This window comes from Mustela putorius, unplaced genomic scaffold, assembly GCF_011764305.1.
Source record: "Mustela putorius furo isolate JIRA1106 unplaced genomic scaffold, ASM1176430v1.1 tig00000174_pilon_pilon_pilon, whole genome shotgun sequence".
NCBI classification, from domain to species: domain Eukaryota; kingdom Metazoa; phylum Chordata; class Mammalia; order Carnivora; family Mustelidae; genus Mustela; species Mustela putorius.
This window is the reverse complement of record NW_025421304.1, coordinates 1,572,232-1,594,860: the sequence shown is the minus strand read 5'-3', so window position 1 is coordinate 1,594,860 and position 22,629 is coordinate 1,572,232. Positions and strand designations below refer to the sequence as shown.

Below are 22,629 nucleotides of genomic sequence, written 5' to 3'. Positions count from 1 at the left end.
TTCAAAGACGGAGTCCCTGCTCCAGACCTCCCACCAGGCTTCAGCTGATTTTCTTCTAAAGCAGGACGACTCACCCTTAGAGCCCCATAATTACTGGAAGAGGCAGCCAAGTTCGTGTGGGACAGAGTGCTGACCAGCAAAGCCTAAAGGGAAATGTAGTTCAAGGCCGGAAAAGCGGCGTTGCTGTAGACAGAAGGTAATCAAATACCAGGCTAGGCCTGGCCACGGTGACCGTGAGGGCCGCGTCGCAGAGACTTCTGGGAGTGTTCGCTCGCCCTTGGAGTGCGCAGGCGCAGCGCGCCGAGTGGACATTTTGGTCTTTGTCCGCGGGTCAGTCCGGCCCCTGGGTCCACGTGGCGCGAAAGTAGGAGGTGGGATGTGGGCGTCTTGGGCCGGTCGGGTCGGGGAGGTTGAAAGGGAGGATTCTGGATTTGTTGGGGCGCGGCGCGGGGATGAAGAGTGGGTTTAAGAGCTTCTGGCCTACATGCGGGGTGGGGGTGGGGGTTTCTGAGGAGGGTTCGAGCTTGTGTGACCCTGAGTTTGCCCGCAAGTTTGGATGTTGGGATTATTGAGTGAGAAACTGTGAGTGCAGGATTGTGTATGGCTGCATCTGAGAGGGAGATGTAGGAGACTAGTATTGAGGTAATAATTAGCCAGCCGCACTTCCCTTGTCGAAAGTGCTGATAATAACGGTGCCATCTTCGTGGAATGTTTTTTATTTGATTATTTGAAGGGGGGGGGAGCTTAATGATAAATGATTTAAAAGTGAATTTTTATATAAAATGCATTTACTTTTAATTGAAGTAGAATACAGATCACCGTTGTTTCTTCTTTTTTAAGCAAGCAAGACTATTCGAAGGCACTTTTTGTTGGTGGAAGAGCTTCAGACGATCTCAAATCTTCTGATCTAAAGGGTATTTTAATAGGGCTGCTGTTAAATCCTAGATAAAATATCGACGTTGCACTTTGAGCAACAGCGTCATATAGCACAGAAAGCCCGGGATTAGAGTCAAGGGTTTGGAGTTCTAAATTAGGCATGGTAATCTTCATTATTTGAAGAAAATTTAGTTGTTGCAATGTTTATTTACTAGTCTGACCTAGATTCTAGGTGTCTGACTCCTAAATGAATCGAGGTGTCCCAAGTTGGATGGATTTTGTGAAGTAACAAAGACCGTTAACTCCTGTCTGCAAAAACGGTTTTTCTAAGGAATCCCTACTGCCATCCCTAACAATTTAAAAAAAATAAGAGTTAAGTTAATTGGGTACCAATTTAATATTTACAAATCAACAGTCTTCAAATAGACAACAGCCAGTTAGGAGACATAGTAGGAAACTATTTACAATAGCAATAAAAATGAGAAATAAGCAGTATGCAAAACTATTAGAAAAGAACTCTAAAAAGTGTTGAGAGGCATAGCAGGAGATATCAAATAGATACACCATGTTTTTCAATAGGGAGACGTCAAAAAGAAGCGTGTGCAGATTTAAGTAAATTTATTAATTCAGTGTGATCCTAATAAAAGCATCTACAGTTTTTTTGGTGGGGGGGAATTAGATAAACTGATTATGGATTTCATATGGAAAAATAAGCTAGAATAGCCCGTAAAACTCTGAAAAAGAAAAGCAGTTGGATGTGGGGAAGTGGGAGGCCGGCGCTAATGTTTTTTTGTCTTTTGTTTTTTTGAATTTCAATTCCAGTATAGTTAACATACACTGTTATGTGTTTCAAGTATACAGTATAGTGATTTAACAGTTCTATATATTATTCAGTGCTCATCAAAACAAGTGTACTCTTAATTCCTTTCAGTTGTTTCACCCTTCCCCCTACCCACCCACTTCCCCTCTGGTAACCATCTGTTTGTTCCCTATAGTTAAGAGTCTGTTTTTTTGGTTTGTCTTTTTTTTTTTTTTTTCCTTTGTTCGTTTCTTAGATTCCACACGAGTGAAATCATATGCTATTTGTCTTTCCCTGACTGACTTACTTCGCTTAGCATTATACTCTCTAGATCGATCCATCTAGTGGTAACATATTTTAAAATATAAATCTCTAGAAATTAAAATTGTATTGGTGTTTGCATGAAGCAGGCCAATGAAGGGAAATTTGGCAGCATCTCTAAGTAAAATGTATTTTCTTTTTGACATGGCTATTTCACATCTGGAAATAATCCTACAAATGTACCCGCATATGTATGAAATTATACAGGTGTGAGGTTGCTCATTGCAGCAGTGTTTAGCATAGGTAAAGATTGGCCATCACTAGGAGATTAGTTGGATAAAATTAGGTCCATTTATACAACAGAGTAATACACAAGTATACAAAAGAATGAGGAGGAAGCTTTCTATATATTGACACTGAAATAACTCTAAAATGTATTGTTCAGTGAAAAAAACAAGATGGCGAATGTATGGTATGCTTCATTTGAAGTAAGAAGGGGCAGAAATAATAAATGTTTGTATTTGTTTCCATTAGAAAACTCAAAAGATAGGCAAGAAACTAATGGAAGTGGCTATCTCTGTTTGGGGTTGTTATACTGAGATAGGGCAAAGACAGATAGCTTCCCTTTTTTTTCTTTCTTTCTTTTTTCTTAAAGATTATTTATGAGAGAGAGAGAGAGCAATCGCGCGCACAAGTGGGGGTTGGGGGCAGAGAGAGAGGCAGAAGCAACAGGGAGCTGGATGGAGGACCCTGGGATCCCCAGTGCCCTGGTAAATAACTTTTTATGCTGGTTTTCTAAGTATATGAATTTAGTATTTAAAAGTTAAGTTTTTTTTCTTTTTTTGTTTTTTGTGGGGTTTTGTTTTGGTTTTTTGGTGTTTTTTTTTTTTTTTTAAGATTTTTATTTATATATTTGACAGAGATCACAAGCAGGCAGAGAGGCAGGCAGAGAGAGAAGGAGGGGAAGCAGGCTCCCTGCTGAGCAGAGAGTCTGATGGCGGGGCTCTATCTCAGGACCCTGGTATCATGACCTGAGCTGAAGGCAGAGGCTTTAACCCACTGAGCCACCTAGGCGCCCCTTTGTTTTTGTTTTTTAAGGGGCCATGGGCCATGGAGCCAGACTGCTATTAATTCCTTCCTTTGCACTTTGTATCTTGATGTACTTAAGCATATGCCTGTTTCTCATTTACTGATATAGAGAAAATAATAGTATCTAATTCACAGGGTGGTTGGTTGTGTAGATTAATGATTTTTAAGTTCTAAAGAATAGTGCCTGGTATGTAGTAAGTACTCGATAAATAGCAGTATTATTACCTAAGAAATAATAGTACAGCCATTTGTACTATTTCTGGTAGAAATTTCTGAAAGATTCAGATATATAGATATAGATGTTCTTTTTTATTTCCATTTTAAACCTTTTTTTGACATTTCCTTTTATAACTGGAATGAGGGAGTTAGTTTTTTTTTTTTTTTTAAAGATTTTATTTAGTGGGTAGAAGAAGAATCAATGAAACAAGATGGAATTGGGAGGGAGACAAACCATAAGTGACTCTTAATCTCACAAAACAAACTGAGGGTTGCTGGGGTGAGGGGGGTTGGGAGAAGGGGGTGGGATTATGGACATTGGGGAGGGTATGTGCTTTGGTGAGTGCTGTGAAGTGTGTAGACCTGGTGATTCACAGACCTGTACCCCTGGGGATAAAAATATATGTTTATAAAAAATAAAAATTAAAAAAAAATAAATAAAAATAAAAATTTAAATTTAAAAAAATTTTTATTTATTTATTTGATAGAGATCATAAGTAGAGAGAGAGGCAGGCAGAGACAGAGGGGAAGCAGGCTCCCTGCTGAGCAAAGAGCCCAATGCGGGACTCATCCCAGGACCCGGAGATCATGACCTGAACCGAAGGCAGTCGCTTAACCCACTGAGCCACCCAGGCGCCCCAGGAAGTTAGATTTCTGTGTTTAAGTTAGATTCATCTTTAGAAACACATTATTATCTTTTTCATGAGAATGTTCTTTGATTTATGTGATGGTTACTTTCTCAGAGTTGTAATTTGGAACCTCTGATGATGTTTTTTAAAAATCCCAGTTAATAACTTTTGGCCAGAGTACATCAGAGATGATATTCAAATGGCATAACTCAGGAGAAACTTGTGATTTGACTGGTCCATCATTAGTGATTATATTTTTCCCTTGGGCTACACAGTTCTTCCAGCTCCACTTATTAAATGAAATCTGTATGATTTACTTTGGTACCATATGAATGTTCATTCCCCATTGATTTAATGGATGGTTTCAACACATAAATAATCCTTGGCTATATCAGTTTCTTTAAGGGTTAAAAAGTAAAGATTTCCTGGTTTTTAAAATTCCTCAGGGCGCTTGGGTGGCTCAGTCTTTAAGTGTATGCTTTGGCTCAGGTCATCATCTCAGGGTTCTGGGATGGAGTCCTGTGTCAGGCTCCCTGCTTAGCACAAAGCCTGCTTCTGCTTCTCCCTGTTCCACTTCCCTTGCTTGTGTTCCTTCTCAGTGTGTCTCTCTCTCTCAAATAAATATATATAACCTTAAAAAAAAAACCCTTTACATTTATTTGATTACAAACCTCAAATTTTTCTGACTTGTAAGCATCATTATTTGTCTTTTAAGTTTACTATTTTGAAATTCCATTTTGATCAAATAAATTCTCACATGTATTTGGTCTGTTTCTGGAGTTTATAGTCTCATCCATCTTCCAGTCTGTATTCATACACCAATATTTTTTTATTGTTGAAGCTTTACAGTTTTGGTGTTGCTAATATGTTATTGTTTGTTCTTTACAGAGTTTCCTAGCTTTTTTTTTTTTTTTTTAAGATTTTATTTATTTGCAAGAGAGTGCGTGCACACCTGCATGCTTGGCGGCGGGGCGGGGTGTGTGGAATCTCAAGCAGACTCTCAAGCAGACTCCCCGCTGAGTATGGAGCCCAGTCTCAGGATCCTGAGATCTTGACCTAAGCCAAAATCAAGAGTCAGACACACAACTGACTGAGCCACCCAGGCGCGCCCCCTTGCTTATTTATTTTTCTGTGTAAACCTTAGAGTTAACTTGTCTAGTTCTAGGAGGGGGAAAGCTTGTTTTTATTGGTATTGCACTAAATTTTTATAATAACTTGGAAAGGGACATTAGATCTTTATGATGTTAAATATTGTCCATGCATGATATATATTTTATATATTCCCATTTCTTTTTGGGTCTTCTGGAGTGTTTAAATTTTTTTTTTCATTCAGGTTTTGGACCTCCTTACTAAGTTTATTTCTAGGTACTTTATCTTTTCTATTGCTGTTGTAAATGGAGTCATTATTTTTGGTGTATGAGAAAGTTATTGATTTCTATAAATTAGTTTTATTTCCAGCTTAATTTACTGGATTATTTTTTACATTTATATAATACTTTAGACAGTGGGTATCCTTATTTTTATTAGAATGTGATAGAAGCTCCCCCAATGTTTTTGCATTGGATAAGATGTTGGCTTCTGTGGTCAGATACATGATTACCTATATATGTGTTACCCGTGCTGCCTGCAACTCTGGGGATGTGAGTAGAAACAAAAAGTGTAAGGCTGAGGCTGCTGCTATGCTTCAGATAAAAAAAAAAACAACCAGGAAAGATCACATTAATCAAGGAAACCAAAAATCCCCCCCAAACTCTAATACTGTAGTCTTAAAAAAAAAAGAAAAAACAGAACAAAATAAGGTGTCTAGTAAGATCTCTATCTTTTTTTTTTTTTTTTAAAGATTTTATTTCTAAGTGATAATCTACAGCCAGCATGGGGCCTGAACTCCCAACCTTGAAATCATATGTCCTACCGACTGAGCTAGCCAGGCACCCCAAAATGTCCATTCTTACTTTTGTTTTCTTTTCATTCCCTCTTTGAGTGACCTTTACTTCACTCAGTTTCTTTATCATTGTATTCTTTTTTATTAACTTTTTTTGTAATTTCAGGTTTTTGTTTAAATTCCAGTTAGTTAACATAAAATGTAATATTAGTTTCAGAAGTAGAAATGACCTCCTTAATACCCATCACCCATTTAACCCATTCCCTCACCCACCTCCTCTCCAGCAACCCTCAGTTTGTTCTCTATAGTAAAGGGTCTGTTTTTATCATTGTGTTCTTTATATGGCTTGCTTCTTAAAGTTCTAAAAATTTCATTTTGTTTTCATTTTCTTCCTTTGTGGCAGTACTTTTCATGTGAGCTTACTCAGCTGTTTGAAAATTGTGCTGTTTGCTTTCACTGTTTTTCTTGTACTATATTTGTATGGACACAGACAAATTATTTTGTTTACTCATGTTTGTATGAGAGAGTTTTTTGAGACCATTAACAGGAAAAAGGAAACAGTAGTATTCTGTGCTTCAGAGCTCCTACACCTCTTTTTGGTGTTTAAATTAAAGGAGTTCTTCACCTCCTTTGGCTCATTGGCCTTAACCTGGTTGACTTCTATCTGCATCTCCCTGTTTCCCATATTTCTTCACAGTACTTGCCTTCCAGAATGATACATTCACTTAGAAGTTGCTAAATCTGGGGATGTTGCTAAATCTGGGGACACCGTACTCCCAAGTACTTTTTAAGCATACTTCTGGTTTCTCGGCAGTCCTTTTCTGTTTAATCTAAGTCTTGCTTTTATTAGTTCCCTTTAGGGTGAGGCCTACTCATTCAGTAAAGAAATATTAGCTGCAGAAATCTGAGCATTTTAAGTTCTTGGAATCCCTCAAAGCATTCCCAGTTCTTCTAGGCTTCTTGGCAACTTCCTGTTTAGGCCTCTTGTTGGGGTCTGCCTTTGGTACATGGAGTTTGGGAGGGCTTTTTTGGTCCCTAGTTGTGTTGTTCATTGTTAGACTCAGCTGCAGCAATTCATACTCAACTGTCATTCTGAGAATGAATATTTGCTAATTATTTCTGAGATCTGTTATTTCAAAGACTGCTCACAGTTATGTAATCTTTCTTGCTGTGCATACCATACTGTTGTGGTTCCTGCACTGGATCTGCTATTTTGGGTATTTGGGGCTAACACTTAATATAATTTAGAGTGAACAAATTCTTTCTGCTAGTTTATGAAAAATAATAGTGTGTATTGGCCACCCACCACCCCCATTATTCTTGATATTTTGTATAGTTTTCAGAAGAAGTAACTTGAAAGATTCAAAACTAAGCAGCCACCATGCTCCTTTGAAACCTTTCCTTGTCTCTTTAACTGTTGGGTGTTCCTAGGATTTTGTCCTTGACTATCTCCTTCATATCTCTAAGCAGTCATAGTCACATTCCACCTATGTCTTCAGCAGCACTGATATTCTCACAGCTGGTAAATTCCTGTTTCCCTCCTGGGTTTTCTAGGCCTGTTATGAGCACATTATGTCTGTGTGCAGTTGCCTAATAAATATACCTGCCTGCATGTTGCTCAAAAACCTGACACTCTGGATATCAAACTTGAATAGAATATCAAACTTGATCTTTCCCCTGCAGATTGTCTTTAGGAAACTAACCCTTTCCTATTTCTCTCTAGGTACATTACTGTTTGTTTGTTTGTTTATTAAAAGATTTTATTTATTTATTTGGTAGAAACACAGCGAGAGAGGGAACAGAAGAAGGGGGAGTGAGAGAGGGAGAAGCAGGCTTCCCACAGGGCAGGGAGCCTGATGCGGGGCTCCTGGGATCATGACCTGAACCGAAGGCAGACATTTAATGACTGTGCCATCCAGGTGCCCCTACATTACTGTTAAAATTATGTTCTAAGCCCTCCATCTCTGCCACACCCCAGCACAAAAATTGGTAACCTAGCTTCTTCAACATACATAGTATGTTAGTATGATAGTGTATGATATGTATGATAATGTGTATTTGCATAGTAGCAACTCAGGTTTTTAGGATTTTGCTTTTTTTATATGATTTCGACTTTAAAGAAAAGTTGAATTAGTTTAGAAAGTCCCATATATCCTTTACCCAAATTTACCATTTATGTTTTGTTTTTTTGCTTTTTCCTACTTTCTTTGTCCAGATATTTTTGCGTATAATTTTTTTTTGAGCCAATTGAGACTAAGTTGCATATGTGCTTCCTTTATAAGTACTTGAGCGCCAATTTTCTAAGAACAAGGACTTGTTTTTCATAACCATGGTATGGTAAACAATCAGAAATTTTTTTTTTTTTTAAGATTTTATTTATTTATTTGACAGAGAGAAATCACAAGTAGATGGAGAGGCAGGCAGAGAGAGAGAGAGAGGGAAGCAGGCTCCCTGATGAGCAGAGAGCCCGATGCGGGACTTGATCCCAGGACCCTGAGATCATGACCTGAGCCGAAGGCAGCGGCCCAACCCACTGAGCCACCCAGGCGCCCCAAAATCAGAAAATTTTTAACATCGGGTTGCCTTGGTGGCTTAGTGGGTTAAGCCTCTGCCTTTGGCTCAGGTCATGGTCTCAGGGTCCTGGGATGGAGCAGTGTGTTGGGTTCTCTGCTCAGCAAGGACCCTGCTTCCCCCCTCTTTCACTGCCTGCCTCTCTGCCTACTTGTGATCTCTCTCTGTCAAATAAATAAAATCTTTAAAAAAAATTTTAACATCGGGGCGCCTGGGTGGCTCAGTGGATTAAGCCGCTGCCTTTGGCTCGGGTCATGATCTCAGGGTCCTGGGATCGAGTCCCTCATCAGGCTCTCTGCTCAGCAGGGAGCCTGCTTCCTTCTCGCTCTCTCTGCCTGCCTCTCTGTCTACTGTGATCTCTCTCTGTCAAATAAATAAATAAAATCTTAAAAAAAAATTTTTTTAACATCAACACATTGCTATTATCTAACATAAAATCCATGTTCAGGGGCACCTGGGTGGCTCAGTGGGTTAAAGCCTCTGCCTTCAGCTCAGGTCATGATCCCAGGGTCCTGGGATGGAATCCCCGCATCGGGCTCTCTGCTCAGCGGGGAGCCTGCTTCCTCCTCTCCCTCTGCCTGCTTCTCTGCCTACTTGTGATCTCTATCTGTCAAATAAATAAATAAAATCTTTAAAAAAAAAATAAAATCCATGTTCAAATTTTGTCAGTTGTCCCGATAATGTCCTTAGAAATGTTTTTTGAATGAATGAATTTCTGATATAGTTTGTTTGTTTGTTTATTTATTTATTTATTTTTATTTTCACTGTGACAGTATTCATTGTTTTTGCACCACACCCATCTGATACATAGATTATAGTACAAAGTAAATGTTAGGGCTCTGGGGAAACTTTTTGCAGCTTTATTCCTGAATACTGTAAGAACAATTTCCTATGCATTGTATTCTGGTGACTTAGTTCACCGTAGGCATCTACGGCTATTGTCATTATGTGAGTATTAAAATCATCCAGGAATAATAGCCATGGTTAAAAATCCAGTCAGGAACTAGGTATAAATGTGGTGGTACAGAACAGTAGCAACCAGTCATATAAGGTATGAACAGCTTTCCTGTATAAATAAAATTCTGAGAAATAATTCTCTTTTTTTTTTTTTTTTAATCCCATTTCTGGAAATATAAATGATTTAATGAGTATGGCTTTGAAATTCAAGTTTCAGGTAGTCCTCGTTCCTTTGCTTATTATAATTGTGTGTGCATTAATCTCTAAGGCAAAAGGTCATTACTTCCTTCTTTTTCACAGGGCCACTTCCTTGTGCTCCTGCAAACTGTACCTTCCTCATCATTGAGAAGGCCTGGAGGCCCCTGGGCTCAGCCTTAGTTCTAGGATGGTACTTTGGCCCCCAGCATTAACATTCTAGTGCTGTGTCATTTCCCCAAAAGCAGGTTATAAACTGACCAAACTGTATCTGGTCCTGTGTTGGAATAAGAAGACACTGGATGGTGGAGAACCAAGTGGGAAGGAAATTTGTTCAGGTGAGTGAATGGCAAGGCAGGTCACCGTTGGTCAGGCAGCATTGACACCTTTGAAATACTCAGGGATATTTTCTTATAGGCCCTAGACTTGGGAGTATTTACTTGTTATGAATTCTTTAGCTAGCTGGCTTATATTTACAGTCATTTTTGCTGCTTCAGTACTGCATTGTTTAATCAGATTTTTTAGATGCCCCTCTTAACTCCGTTCTGGATGTCAGGATTTCACACTTTATTTGTATTACTGCTGTGTGATTTTTCTCTCATTCATACCTCCCAATTTGTATATTTTTTTCCTCATGCGTTGCCTTTTGTAAGTTTTAAGTGTTGAGGCGCGCCTGGGTGGCTCAGTCTTTAGGCATCTGCCTTTGTCTCAGGTCAAGATCCCAGGTTCCTGGGATCAAGCCCAGCATCTGGCTCCTTGCTCTGCGGGAAGCCTGCTTCTCCCTCTCCCCCTGCTTGTGTTTCCTCTCTCACTGTCTCTCTGTCAAATAAATAATATCTTTTTTTTTTTTTTAAAGTCTTGGGCACCTGGGTGGCTCAGGTCATGATCTCAGGGTCTTGGGATAGAGCCCTACATCGGGCTCTCTGCTCAGCATTGTATTCTTTCTGCCTACTTGTGATCTCTCTGTCAAATAAATCTTTATAAAGAAATAAATAATTTTTAAAGATTTAAAAAACATCTTTTTTGGGGTGCCTGGGTGACTCAGTGGGTTAAAGCCTCTGCCTTCAGCTCAGGTCATTATCCCAAGGTGCTGGGATCAAGCCCCACAGCAGGCGCTCTGCTCAGTGGGAAGGCTGCTTCCCCATCTCTCTCTGCCTGCCTCTCTGCCTACTTGTGATCTCTTTCTGTCAAATAAATAAATAAAATCTTAAAAAAAAAAGTCTTTTTACATATAGTCTGACATTTAGGTTCCTTTTTATTACTTGCCACCTTCTTTCATTCTTTCAGTGGCTAAATGCCTCTGAATTATGATTTACGTCTGTAATCATGCTTTCTCTTGTCTGCTTATCCCACTTCTCCCCCATTACACATCAACAAACTCCTGCCTTCCTTTCTTTTCCACCCACACATATATCTCTTTCAGAAGTTGTTGCCTTAGAAATCAGTTCTGCCCTTTGCTGCTGTATGTGCATATAAATGTTAAGAGTCTGTTTTTGGTTTTTATTTTTTACCTTTTTATTTTCTTAAAAGCTTTTTATTTATTTGCCAGAGAGAGAACGCACACGCAGGTAGAGTGGCAGGCAGAGGCAGAGGGAGAAGCAGGCTCCCCACTGAGCAAGGAGCTGGATACGGGACTCCATCCCAGGATCCTGAGACCATGATCTGAGCTGGCACTTAACCGACTGAGCCACCCAGGTGCCCCTGTATTTGTTTTTTAGTATACTAACATGAGCTTGTAACATGTTTGGGTTTTTTTTTTAGATTTTATTTATTTGACAGAGATCACAAGTAGGCAGACAGGCAGGCAGAGAGGGAAGAGAGAGAGAGAGAGGAAGAAGGCTCTGCACAGAGCAGAGAGCCCGATGCGGAACTCGATCCCAGGACCCCGAGATCACAACCTAACGATCAGAGGCCTAACCCACTGAGCCACCCAGGTGCCCAAGCTTGTAACATTGTTGAATATCAAGGTGTACACTGAGAAAGTCTCTTATCACTTACCTTTAGTCCTATAGATTTTTTTCAAAGATGCAGTCATTTTTAAGAGTTTCACATGTAGCCTTCTTGAGGTAGCCTATAAATAAAGCAGCATATCTGTGCTGTAAATATGACTATATATGTATGTAAGCCCTCACTTTTCCTTTTCATATAAATGATAGTATGTATTATGATGTGTCCATAGTTTTTATTTGTTTTTTTGGAAGAGACTCTTACCAATACATTTTATTTAACCTGTCTTCCTATTTATGGACATTTAGGTGGTTTGCAGATGTATGCTTTTGTTTTTTTTTTTTTTTTTTTTTTTTTTTTTTTTTTTTTTTTAAAGATTTTATTTATTTATCAGAGAGAGAGAGGGGGAGAGAGCGAGCACAGGCAGACAGAATGGCAGGCAGAGACAGAGGGAGAAGCAGGCTCCCTGCTGAGCAAGGAGCCCGATGTGGGACTCGATCCCAGGACGCTGGGATCATGACCTGAGCCGAAGGCAGCTGCTTAACCAACTGAGCCACCCAGGCGTCCCGCAGATGTATGCTTTTGAATACACGAGTGCATATGTACTTGTTTATATTGCTTTGCAGAGATAAAATAGATAACAGCTATATAGTAATTCATCCTCAGTGGAAATGCTGAGTCAAAGTACATTTATTTATAGATTTGACAGAAATAAGCATAAGTAAACCAACTATCATTTCTATCAATGTAGTATATTCATATAGTTGATAAGTATTTTTTGAATGATACTAGGTACCATTTCAGTTACTAAGGAGATGTCATTGATAAAATTTTCAAAAATTCCTCCCTCCTGAGGAAGAAACACTGTGAGTAAATAAGTAAAAATATATATTCTATCAGATGGTGGTAGTGCTCTGGAGAAAAAGGAAGGAAAAACAACATAGAGAAGGCCAATTGGTGGTTATAATCTTAAATCAGTTGATCAGGGAAAGGTCTCACTAAAAGGGTGACTTTAAAAAAAAAAAAGAGCTTTAGCATGTGCAAATGAGGCATGTTATATTTGATGGAAGAACATTCAGCCTGAAGGAACAAAAAGTGATGAAAGCCCTGAGGCTGGAACTTGCTGTTTTAGAAATACTGACCAGGGCAGAGTAGGCTCATGCAAAATGAGCAAGAAAAGGTTTGGTTAGGTAATAGGCCTGGTCTTTATTCTGAGTGATTTGGGAGACCATCAAAGGGTTTGGCATAGAGGAATGATAAGGTTAGAATTATATTTTGGCTGGTGTATAGAAAATAAGGTATATGGGAACAAGGCTAGGAGATAATCAGACTATTGCAGTAATCTACATAAGAAAATGATAGTATTGCTAGTGGTGAGTCAGATTCTTAAGATACACATATATATATGTATATATATATACACATACTTATTTTTTGAAGATTTTATTTATTTGACAGAGAAAGCAAGAGAGAGATCACGGGTAGAAGCAGGGAGCCTGATGTAGCGCTCCATCTCAGGACCCTGGGATCATGACCTGAGTTGGAGGCAGACCCTGAGTCACCCAGGTGCCTCAGATTCTTCAGATATTTTCAAGAAACAGCTGGCTGATACAGGTTTATTTTTATTTATGTATTTTTTTAGGTTGTATTTTTAAATTTTTATTTATTTGTTTTTTAAGATTTTATTTGACAGACAGAGATCACAAGTAGGCAGAGAGACAGGCAGAGAGAGAGGAGGAAGCAGGCTCCCTGCTGAGCAGAGAGCTTGATGTGGGGCTCAATCCCACGACCCTGGGATCATGAGCCAAAGGCAGAAGCTTTAACCCACTGAGCCACTCAGGTGCCCTTGGTTGTATTTTTTTATAAGAGAAAGAGGAATCAGACTCAATTCTGGGGTTTTAACTAGAAGAGGAGTTTAACATTTCCCGGAGATAGGAAGACTTCAAGAAATTTCAGAAATAGATCAAGAGGTATATTTTGGAGTTATTGATTGTGATGTTTGCTAATCATTTTAGTGCATATTCATATAGGTAGTTAGATACACAAGTCAAGAATTTAGGGAGAAGGTTGTGATCTTCTGTTCTTCTGTACTTATAAGCAGCTTAATTCGCTCAGGGTGTCTCTGTATTTCCTTCCTACCACTTAGGGATGCTGGTGGGTCCACCAAGTCTTTGGTATCCAAGCTACATTCCAGTGATTCTGTTGTTAAAAAACGAGGTGATGATTTGTCCCTTGAGGCTATGCCTTAAGTTTTTGGAGAGTGTTGTGCCTCAGAACCCTTCCTAAAAACAGCGACAATGGCTGATGCCTGCTAACAATCCTCTTAGACATTAGAATTATAGCTACTTCCTACTCTTCTCAACAGTGCAGTTTTTCCTCGCTTTTTCCCCCTGTTTTTCTTTATCCTTCACAGATGTGAAAAGTGGGCAGAGATGTTCTTATTTTAACATTTTAGAAGAAAGGATCTATTTATGTCTTGTGAGTCACCACTGTAGGAATTCTCTCTCCTGCTTGATTGGTGCCTTGATGACCCGAGATGTTGCTTTATCTTGCTAAGTGTTTTCTTATCTTTTGCTTTGATTTTTTTCCCCCTTTTCCCTCTTACTGGAGGTGGCTTCTAGAACACCGCATTGTGCCTTTCCTCATTTTCTTAGAAATTAAATCCCAGAGAGGACTCGTTTTTTAAAAAGATTTTATTTATTTGAGAGAGTATGCCAGTGCACAGGTGTGCAAGTGGATAGGAGCAGAGGGAGAGAAAGAAAGAATCTGAAGCAGACTCCATGCTCAGTGCGGAGTCCGTTGTGGGGCTGGATCTTATAACCGGTGAGATCATGACCAGAGCCAAAAGAAACCCAAGAGCTGGATACTTAAGTGACTGAGTCACCCAGGTGCCCAGAGGCTCATTTATTCTGAAGTTAGAAGTAACTCTTTAGTATCAATTTTTATTTTTCCAGTCTGCCTTGCCCACCTTAATTTTACCTATTTATAGGATAAACAACCATCTGACTTGTTTCTTTCTTTCTTTTTTTTTTTTTTTTTAAATCACTGAAGTCATTAATATAATAACTCAAATTGAAGGGATGCCTGTGGCTCCGTTGGTTGGGGTCTGCCTTCAGCTCAGGTCATGATCGTACCCGATCGGCCTCCCTGCTTGTTGGGGAGTCTGCTTCTACCTCTCCCTTTGCCCAGTGCTTTCCCCTGCTTTTGCTCTTGGTTTCTCTCTTTCTTTCTGGTAAATAAATCTTTTTTAAAAAATAAAAAAAAATTAACTTTAAGACACCTTTTTGAGATAACTATTACCCTTTTTTTTTTAAGATTTTATTTATTTATTTGGCAGGCAGAGATCACAAGTAGGTAGAGAGGCAGGCAGAGAGAGAGGAGGAAGCAGGCTCCCTGCTGAGCAGAGAGCCCAATGCTGGGCTGGAGCCGAAGGCAGAGGCTTTAACCCACTGACCCACCCAAGCACCCCAACTATTACCTTTTCATTTACAGTAGACGTATGTGTGTAGATGTATAGAATTTTGTTTATTACTATGCTATTTTTTTCTTTCATGGAATTTATATTTGTCATACTTTTGTTTTGGTTTTCTGTATTTAGCATAAACTCCCTTGGATACCTTAGAATAGCTAAAAGCCCTCTAAATACTAGTTTACACATGGTCAAATGCATTGGGAAATTTTTTCCATTTTTTTCCCATGAAGATTTACCTGTAGAATTTTAGTTCTTCTGTTCTAGTCAGAATTGGCTGTACTCTGACGGATAGTTAGCTCTGATCTTGTGGTTTTTCATCAACATTATCAAAGACTTTTTTATTTGTTTTCCCTATGTTATATTCTATCTTTCTTGCATTCTGTATCACCTTCTCTATCTACTCATTTGGTGGAGCTCATGTAGCATCCTGAGAGGAAAAGTGCATTGAGAAAAATTTTTTAACATTTACATATCTGAAGAATGCCTTTGTCTTATTAGATTGGTAGGCCAAGCTTAGAATTTTCCCTCAGAATTTTGTCTTTTAGCTTCCTGTGCTTCTGTTGAGAAATTTGGTGCCATTCTGATTCCTGTTCTTTGGGTGATACATACCTGTGTGTAGTTGGGTGATGTATATATGTGTGTATATACGTATATAGTAGGGTTTTCTTTTAATGGCCTCTTCATTTTTTCTTTTGAAATGTCACGGTGACACATGTAGGTATGCATCTTTTATTCTTCGTGCAAGGTAGTGCGTGTGCCCTTTAAGTCTAGAGATTCATGACTTACAAGAGAGCAAGCTTTTTTTGTGTGTGTTTTTCTTTGAGTATCTCCTCTAATCAGTGTTTTCCTTTTGTTTTCTGGAACTTACTTCACTCAGCTAATATGTTACCTTGCTTTATGCTCTGAATTTGTCTTTTTTAAAAATTGAGGTCTAATTCACCTACAACATTATATAAGGTTCAGATATACAATATTATAATTTTTTTCCCAAGATTTTATTTAAAAAGGATTTTATTTAAATTCGAGCTAGTTAACATATGTTATGTTACTAATTTCAGAGGTAGAATTTAATGATTCATCAGTTGCAAATATCACCCAGTGCTGATTACATCAGGTGCCTTCCTTAATGCCCATTGCCAAGTTACCCCATCCCCCCTCACACACTGTAGCATAATTTGTGTTTGTGTATATTATGAAATGATCACGATAACTCTGTAGTTACCATCTGTCAACACAAATGGTTAAAGAACTTTTTTTTCTTCCAATGAGAACATTTAAGGAATTACTCTCTTAGCAACTTCCACGTATGCAATATGTATTACTAACTGTAGTTCCCATGCTGTACATTACATCCCCATGATTTATTTTAAACCTGGAAGTTTTACCTTTGATCCCTTGCACCCATTTTGCCCACACCCCAAACCCACCTCTCTCAACCATCAGTGTGTTCTCTATGAGCTTGATTTGTTGTTTAAGATTCCACATATAAGAGATTATACATTATTTGTCTTTCTCTGACTTCTTTCACTTTCTGTAATACCCTCAAGTTCCATCCATGTTGTCGCAAATGGTAGTATTTTGTTCTTTTTTATGGCTGAGTGATACTACGTTGTGTGTATTCACCATATTTTCTCTTCATCTGTTGATGGACATTTAGATAGTTTCCATATCTCAGTTGGTGTAGATAGTACTGCAGTGAACATGGGGGCACATATATCTCCTTGCCGAGCAGGGAGCCTGATGTGGGGCTCCATCCTAGGACCCTGGGAACATGACCCTGAGCCAAAGGCAGACACTTAACTGACTGAGCCACGTAGGTGCCCTTTTAGGTAATATCTACACCCAACATAGGGCTCAAACTTGCATCCCCAAGATCAGGAGTCTCATACTTCACCAGTTGTACCAGCTAGGTGCCCCTGAATTTGGCTTCTTAAAGCTCCTTCTGGGGAATAACTTGTCACTTGCACTTATATTTCATTGGCCAAACAGTAGCTGGCCATGCCTGAGTTTGCTAGGGTGAAATACTATAGTCCTTCTACAGTAAGATGACCCTTTTATTAATGAATGAGAATACAGTCTAACTTCCTACTCCCCATCTTAAATTAATTTCAAAGGAACTTTTTGTTTCTTCTTTACAGAACCATATTTTTGTTCCACTCATAAAATATCATCTGATTGGTTTTAGGTTTTGTTGCTGTTTACTGTTCCTTACCTATATTCTAAAGAGTTTATTTTCTTTTTCTTTCTTTCTTTCTTTTTTTTTTTTTTTAAAGATTTTACTTATGTATTTGACAGAGATCACAAGTAGGCGGGGGGGGGGGGAAGCAGGCTCCCCGCTGAGCAGAGAGCCCGATGCGGGGCTCGATCCCAGGACCCTGAAATCATGACCTGAGCCGAAGGCAGAGGATCAGCTAACCCACTGAGTCACCTAGGTGCCCCTTGTTTTTTCTTTTGATGTTGATCTGTCTTTCTGATTAGTAGGGGTTCCTCAAATGTGTGTGAAATATTGGCTGCACTCATGTTTAAAACTGATTCACTGAAAGGTGATCATAAGCTCTTTCATGCCTGGTTGCTTCTAGTCATCTAGTAGGTTTCTGTGAGTTAGAAGTAAAATGCTATGGGATATAGGGTGCCTGGGTGCCACAGTTGATTACATGTTTGATTCTTGGTTTTGGCTCAGGTCATAATCTCAGGGTCATGACATCAAGCCCCCTTTCAGACTCTGTGCTCAGCAGGGTATCTGCTTGAGATTATTCTCCCTCTTCATGCGCCCCTCCTACTCATTCTCTGTCTCTCTCTAATAAATCTTTTTAAAAAAATGCTATAGGGTGCCTGACTATCTCAGTTGGTGGGCGTGTGACTTTTGATCTTGGCGTTGTGAGTTCAAGCCCCACATTGGGTGTAGAAATTACTTAAAAATAAAATCTTTTAAAAAAAAAAAAAAGCAAAATGCCTTATGGTCCAGGGTCTCCACAGAAGGGTTATACCACTTTACTCACACAAACCCTGGTGTGTCCAGGTCCCTTGTTTTGGAGGAAAAAAATGAGTACAGGTGACAGTTAACCATCTTGGAGGGGTATCCTACTGAGGTTCTTCATGGGCTTTTCAGGTTCTTCAGAGAAGGAGCCTTTTATACCCTGCTCAAGGTATATATACCTGATGGCCAGCCCTTTTTTGGCATGAGCTACAGACTGTCCTGGAGGTGTCACCATGTTATATACAGATTTAATCCCATTGATTTCAGTGTAGCACTCTCCCTTGTCATCTCTTACTGGATATCCCTGAGCCTGGAGATTCTCTGATTAAATTTCTGCCAAAAATGATTACTGTTTCATCAAAGGCGTGGTCCTACTGGGAGGGTAGTGCTCCAGCCGCACCTATATCTTTTTTTCAGCTACCATCCTTTATTATTTCTTTCGAGGTACTTGATTCCCTCCGTTTCCTTAGTCTTTCTGATATTTTGTGGCATAAATTGGTTTGACATTCGCTTCTTCTTCTGCAGGATCTTTATATACTTAAACTTTCTCAGCTATGCTGTGTTGAAAATCTTTTGTGTGCTCTTATGTTATCAGGAAGTTTGTTAATGTCTGTGTGTATTGATATCTCCAGTCATATCCATTTTTTCTTGTGAGCTTGTGACTTGTACCATCTTCCCTTTTCTTGTCTTTTTAATTGGGGTTTTGGAAGGAAGTTGTTGGTTAATTCCTTTCCTTTTTTTAGACATCCTTTTCTTAGACTTTCTCAATTCTGTGTCATCTTTTTATCCTACTTGTCAATTCCTCATTGTCTGTTATATTCAATTTGCTGAACTAAGAAATGGGAATCCTTAAGTTCTGTGTGCCTATGAATGTTAATTATCTATGCAGATACCCTCCACAAAAGTTTCCTTCTCAAAAGTTATTTGTTGACATTGGTCATGAGGATTTTTTCATGCTGTGAGGTGGGCTTCCATAGTTCATCCCAGTAGCACAATCCAAAATTTTATTACCAGTAATGGGAAAATTCATAAATAATGGTAACATAAAGCTAACATTATCAAGGCTTACCATTTGTCAGCCACAATACTAAGCACTTTTATACATTACCTCCTTTAAATGATGATTCTTTGTACTCCATTTTAGAAGAAGCCTGAGAAGATGATGAGCAGATAGAGAGGCAACAAGACGTGGGAAGCAAGTTGCATCCATCTCCAGGAAAGACTGAGGAAAAAAAAGCAGTGAATGTAAGAAAATTGGAAAAATACTTCCTCTGAACTCAGACATTGTATCTTTTAACAGCAACATCTTTTTCAATTTAACTAGAAAGAGTTTGAAATACTGTTTAGCTTACAATCACGAGGGGACTTGTGTAGGAAAGAATCATCAGTCTAATTTAGTTCGGAAATCCTGCCACAACTTATTCTTTAGGTAATAACCCCCTTTAAGTGTAAATAAGTGTGGAAATGCTTTTGGTTAAAACAGTTTGAACCCCATCTGAAAACAGCATTTATACTGGAGAGAAACCCTATGAATTTACTGAATGTGGAAAAACTTTCACTCACATGCCACACCTCATTAAATGTAGAAGTCAGGCTGGAGAGAAACCCTGTTTCTGAGGAGCCTTTAGCTAGATGACAGATTCATTGAGCAGAAGAAAATTTTTACTGGAGAAGAACCAGTGAATATAACAAAACCTCATTGAGCATTAGAAAATTTATACTTGGAGAGAAAGCTTGTAATATACTGTGTATGATAGAGATTTCTCTTGAATTTTATTCCTTACTTTACATTTGAAAGGTCATACACACAGGCCCTTCAGATGTAAGAAATGTGGAAATACCTTCAAGCAAAAGTAAATCCTCATTCATCAAAAAATTCATACTGGAGAGAAACCTTGTGAATGTGGGAAAGCTTCCATTCAGATGTCACACCTCAGTCAGCAGAGAATTTGTAGTGGGGGAACCCCCTTTGCCTGTAAAGTATGTGGGAAAGTCTTCAGCCACAAATCGAATCTCACCGAACATGAACATTTTCATAATAGAGAGAAACCTTTTGAATGTAATGAATGTGGAAAAGCCTTTAGCCAAAAGCAGTATGTCATTAAACATCAGAATACCCATACTGGAGAAAAGCTTTTTGAATGTAATGAATGTGGAAAATCCTTCAGCCAGAAGGAAAACCTCCTTACCCATCAGAAAATTCACACTGGAGAGAAACCTTTTGAGTGTAAGGATTGTGGGAAAGCTTTCATTCAGAAGTCAAACCTCATCAGACACCAGAGAACTCACACGGGAGAGAAGCCTTTTGTATGTAAGGAGTGTGGAAAAACCTTCAGTGGGAAGTCTAACCTTACTGAGCATGAGAAAATTCATATTGGAGAGAAACCCTTTAAATGTAGTGAATGTGGAACAGCTTTTGGCCAGAAGAAGTACCTCATAAAACATCAAAACATTCACACTGGAGAGAAACCCTATGAATGTAATGAATGTGGAAAAGCCTTCTCTCAGCGAACATCACTTATTGTGCATGTGAGGATTCATTCAGGTGATAAACCTTACGAATGCAATGTATGTGGAAAAGCCTTCTCTCAAAGTTCATCTCTTACTGTGCATGTGAGAAGCCATACAGGTGAGAAACCCTATGGTTGTAATGAATGTGGGAAAGCTTTCTCTCAGTTCTCAACCCTTGCTCTGCATTTGAGAATACACACAGGTAAGAAGCCTTATCAATGTAGTGAATGTGGGAAAGCTTTTAGCCAGAAGTCACACCACATTAGACATCAGAAAATTCATACTCATTAAAAACCCTGTAAATATCTTAAAAATTGGAAAACGTTCATCAGGAATTTAAGCCTCTATAGCACATCAGAAGTAATCATGTAGAAGGAAAGCATCACAAAGGAGGAAAACAAAAGTGAAAAAGTTACTGGACACCAGGGAATTTATACTGAAGAGAAAGACATTTGTATGATAAAAATCCTGCACCCACCAAAAAGCTGATGGTGCAGGTAATGCTGAAACTTTAGATGCATTTCCACTAAAATTGGGAATGGTAAACATGCTTCTTATTGCTGTCTGCGTAGATCTGGAGATTTTCATCAATGTAATAAAAAAAATAAGTTGTAAGTATTGGAAAGGAAGAGACCTCTATATTGATTTAGCAGAATGGAAGATAATTCTGGAAACACCTATGCATTTATTAGAATTTAGAATATGATAGAAATGGCAGTAGGAGGTGAGAAGATACTGAGACTATAAACAATGATTTGGAGGTCATCTGTTCTTCAAGGAAAAAACAAACCATGAACTGTACACGGAGGTAAGATCCAAGAGATTAAAAACAGGAATATGAAAAAGCTATATACTGAAATGGTTATGACCTTGGGAGTAGGGAAACATTCCTTATAACAAGTTCAAGAATACCTAGGAATTTTGGGTTTGTATGCTTCAAAATATATACCAGTCTATTTACTGTGGCATGATTTATAGTAGCCATAAGTTGGAAACAACTTAAATACCCATCGGGAACAAAATGGGAAATGCTTATGATGAAATACTGTATATCTGTAAAATTTAACAAGTGAGATCGACATGTATTACAGAGATCTCAAAAATTATGTTGAAGGGGGAAATGAAGTTGCAGAATAACACATATATTACAATGACATTTTTGTAAATTTTAATTAAAACTTTTCTCACAAAATTCAGTACTATGTATTGGTAATGGATACTTATATGTATGTATGTTTTTTAAATGTTTTTGAAATGGATTGGAAGATACAGACCAAACTCTTGATAGTGGTTGCTTGTGAAGAGTGGAGAAGGAAAAGGGGATGAGTGTGGGAGGGATGGGATGGGGACTGTTGAAAGGGGACTTCAGTTTTATATATAAACATCCATTTCTCTTTAAAACTAAACAGACTGCAAGTAAATATATCAAAATACTGGATAATTCTGGATTGTGGTATATGGATATCTTGTCTTATTTTTTGTACTTTTCTGTATTTTTAAATTTTCTCAAAATACGAATGGGGGTGAGGATGGGAACACTGTATCTATAGAAATCATGTTCTAATGGATTCATTCCCAATCAAGTACTAAACTTTTTATAGAAAATATTTCTAAAATTTTATCAATGATGAGTGGATGGACTTTCTCTCTATGTAATATGAAATTATCTATTTTATTAAAATTAAAAATGACAGCATAATCCACATTTGTTTTATTTTTACATGTTATGGTGTCCACTATATTGTCTGTCTGTACACTTTTTTTTGTTTTAAGATTTTTTTTTTTTTAAAGATTTTTATTTATTTATTTATTTATTTGACAGAGAGAGAGATCACAAGTAGGTGGAGAGGCAGGCAGAGAGAGAGAGAGAAGGAAGCAGGCTTTCCACGGAGCAGAGAGCACAATGTGGGGCTCGATCCCAGGACCCCGGGATCATGACCCGAGCCGAAGGCAGAGGCCTTAACCCACTGAGCCACCCAGGTGCCCCTTTGTTTTAAGATTTTTTTAATTTATTTGACAGGAAGAGATAGGGAGAGCAGGAACACAAGCAAGTAGAGTGGGAGAGGGAAAGCAGACCCCTCCCTACCCCCTGCCAGGGCAGGGAGCCTGATGTGGGGCTTGATTCCAGGACCCTGGGATCATGACCTGGGCTGAAAGCAGATGCTTAACCATTTTAGCCACCCAGGCGCCCCTGTCTTTACACTTTTAACATTACTTTGCCAACATACCATTTGAGCTTAGAAATTT

At 38.6% G+C, this 22,629-nt stretch overlaps 1 protein-coding gene across 14 annotated transcripts; it reads left to right on the top strand.

Annotated features, from left to right (window-relative positions):
* The first annotated feature begins 58 nt into the window (after positions 1-58).
* ZNF146 (zinc finger protein 146) lies at positions 59-22,081 on the top strand. 14 transcript variants are annotated; one of them, XM_045076560.1, is made up of 4 exons: positions 105-196; positions 841-914; positions 9,581-9,813; positions 19,016-22,081. In XM_045076560.1, exon 4 carries the CDS (start codon positions 19,795-19,797, stop codon positions 20,671-20,673), a length of 879 nt encoding a protein of 292 aa, XP_044932495.1. In that variant the 5' UTR covers positions 105-196; positions 841-914; positions 9,581-9,813; positions 19,016-19,794; the 3' UTR covers positions 20,674-22,081. The 14 variants fall into 14 exon arrangements, with proteins under 14 accessions (XP_012918290.1, XP_012918288.1, XP_012918291.1 ...); XM_045076561.1 differs by lacking the exon at positions 105-196 and adding an exon at positions 273-371 and having other exon boundaries at positions 9,721-9,813; XM_013062832.2 differs by lacking the exon at positions 105-196 and adding an exon at positions 273-371.
* Positions 22,082-22,629: the final 548 nt, after the last annotated feature.

Bases quoted from the DNA above. Each gene is read 5' to 3' on its own strand.
- ZNF146 (XM_013062836.2), top strand. From the start codon at position 19,795: ATGTCACACCTCAGTCAGCAGAGAATTTGTAGTGGGGGAACCCCCTTT.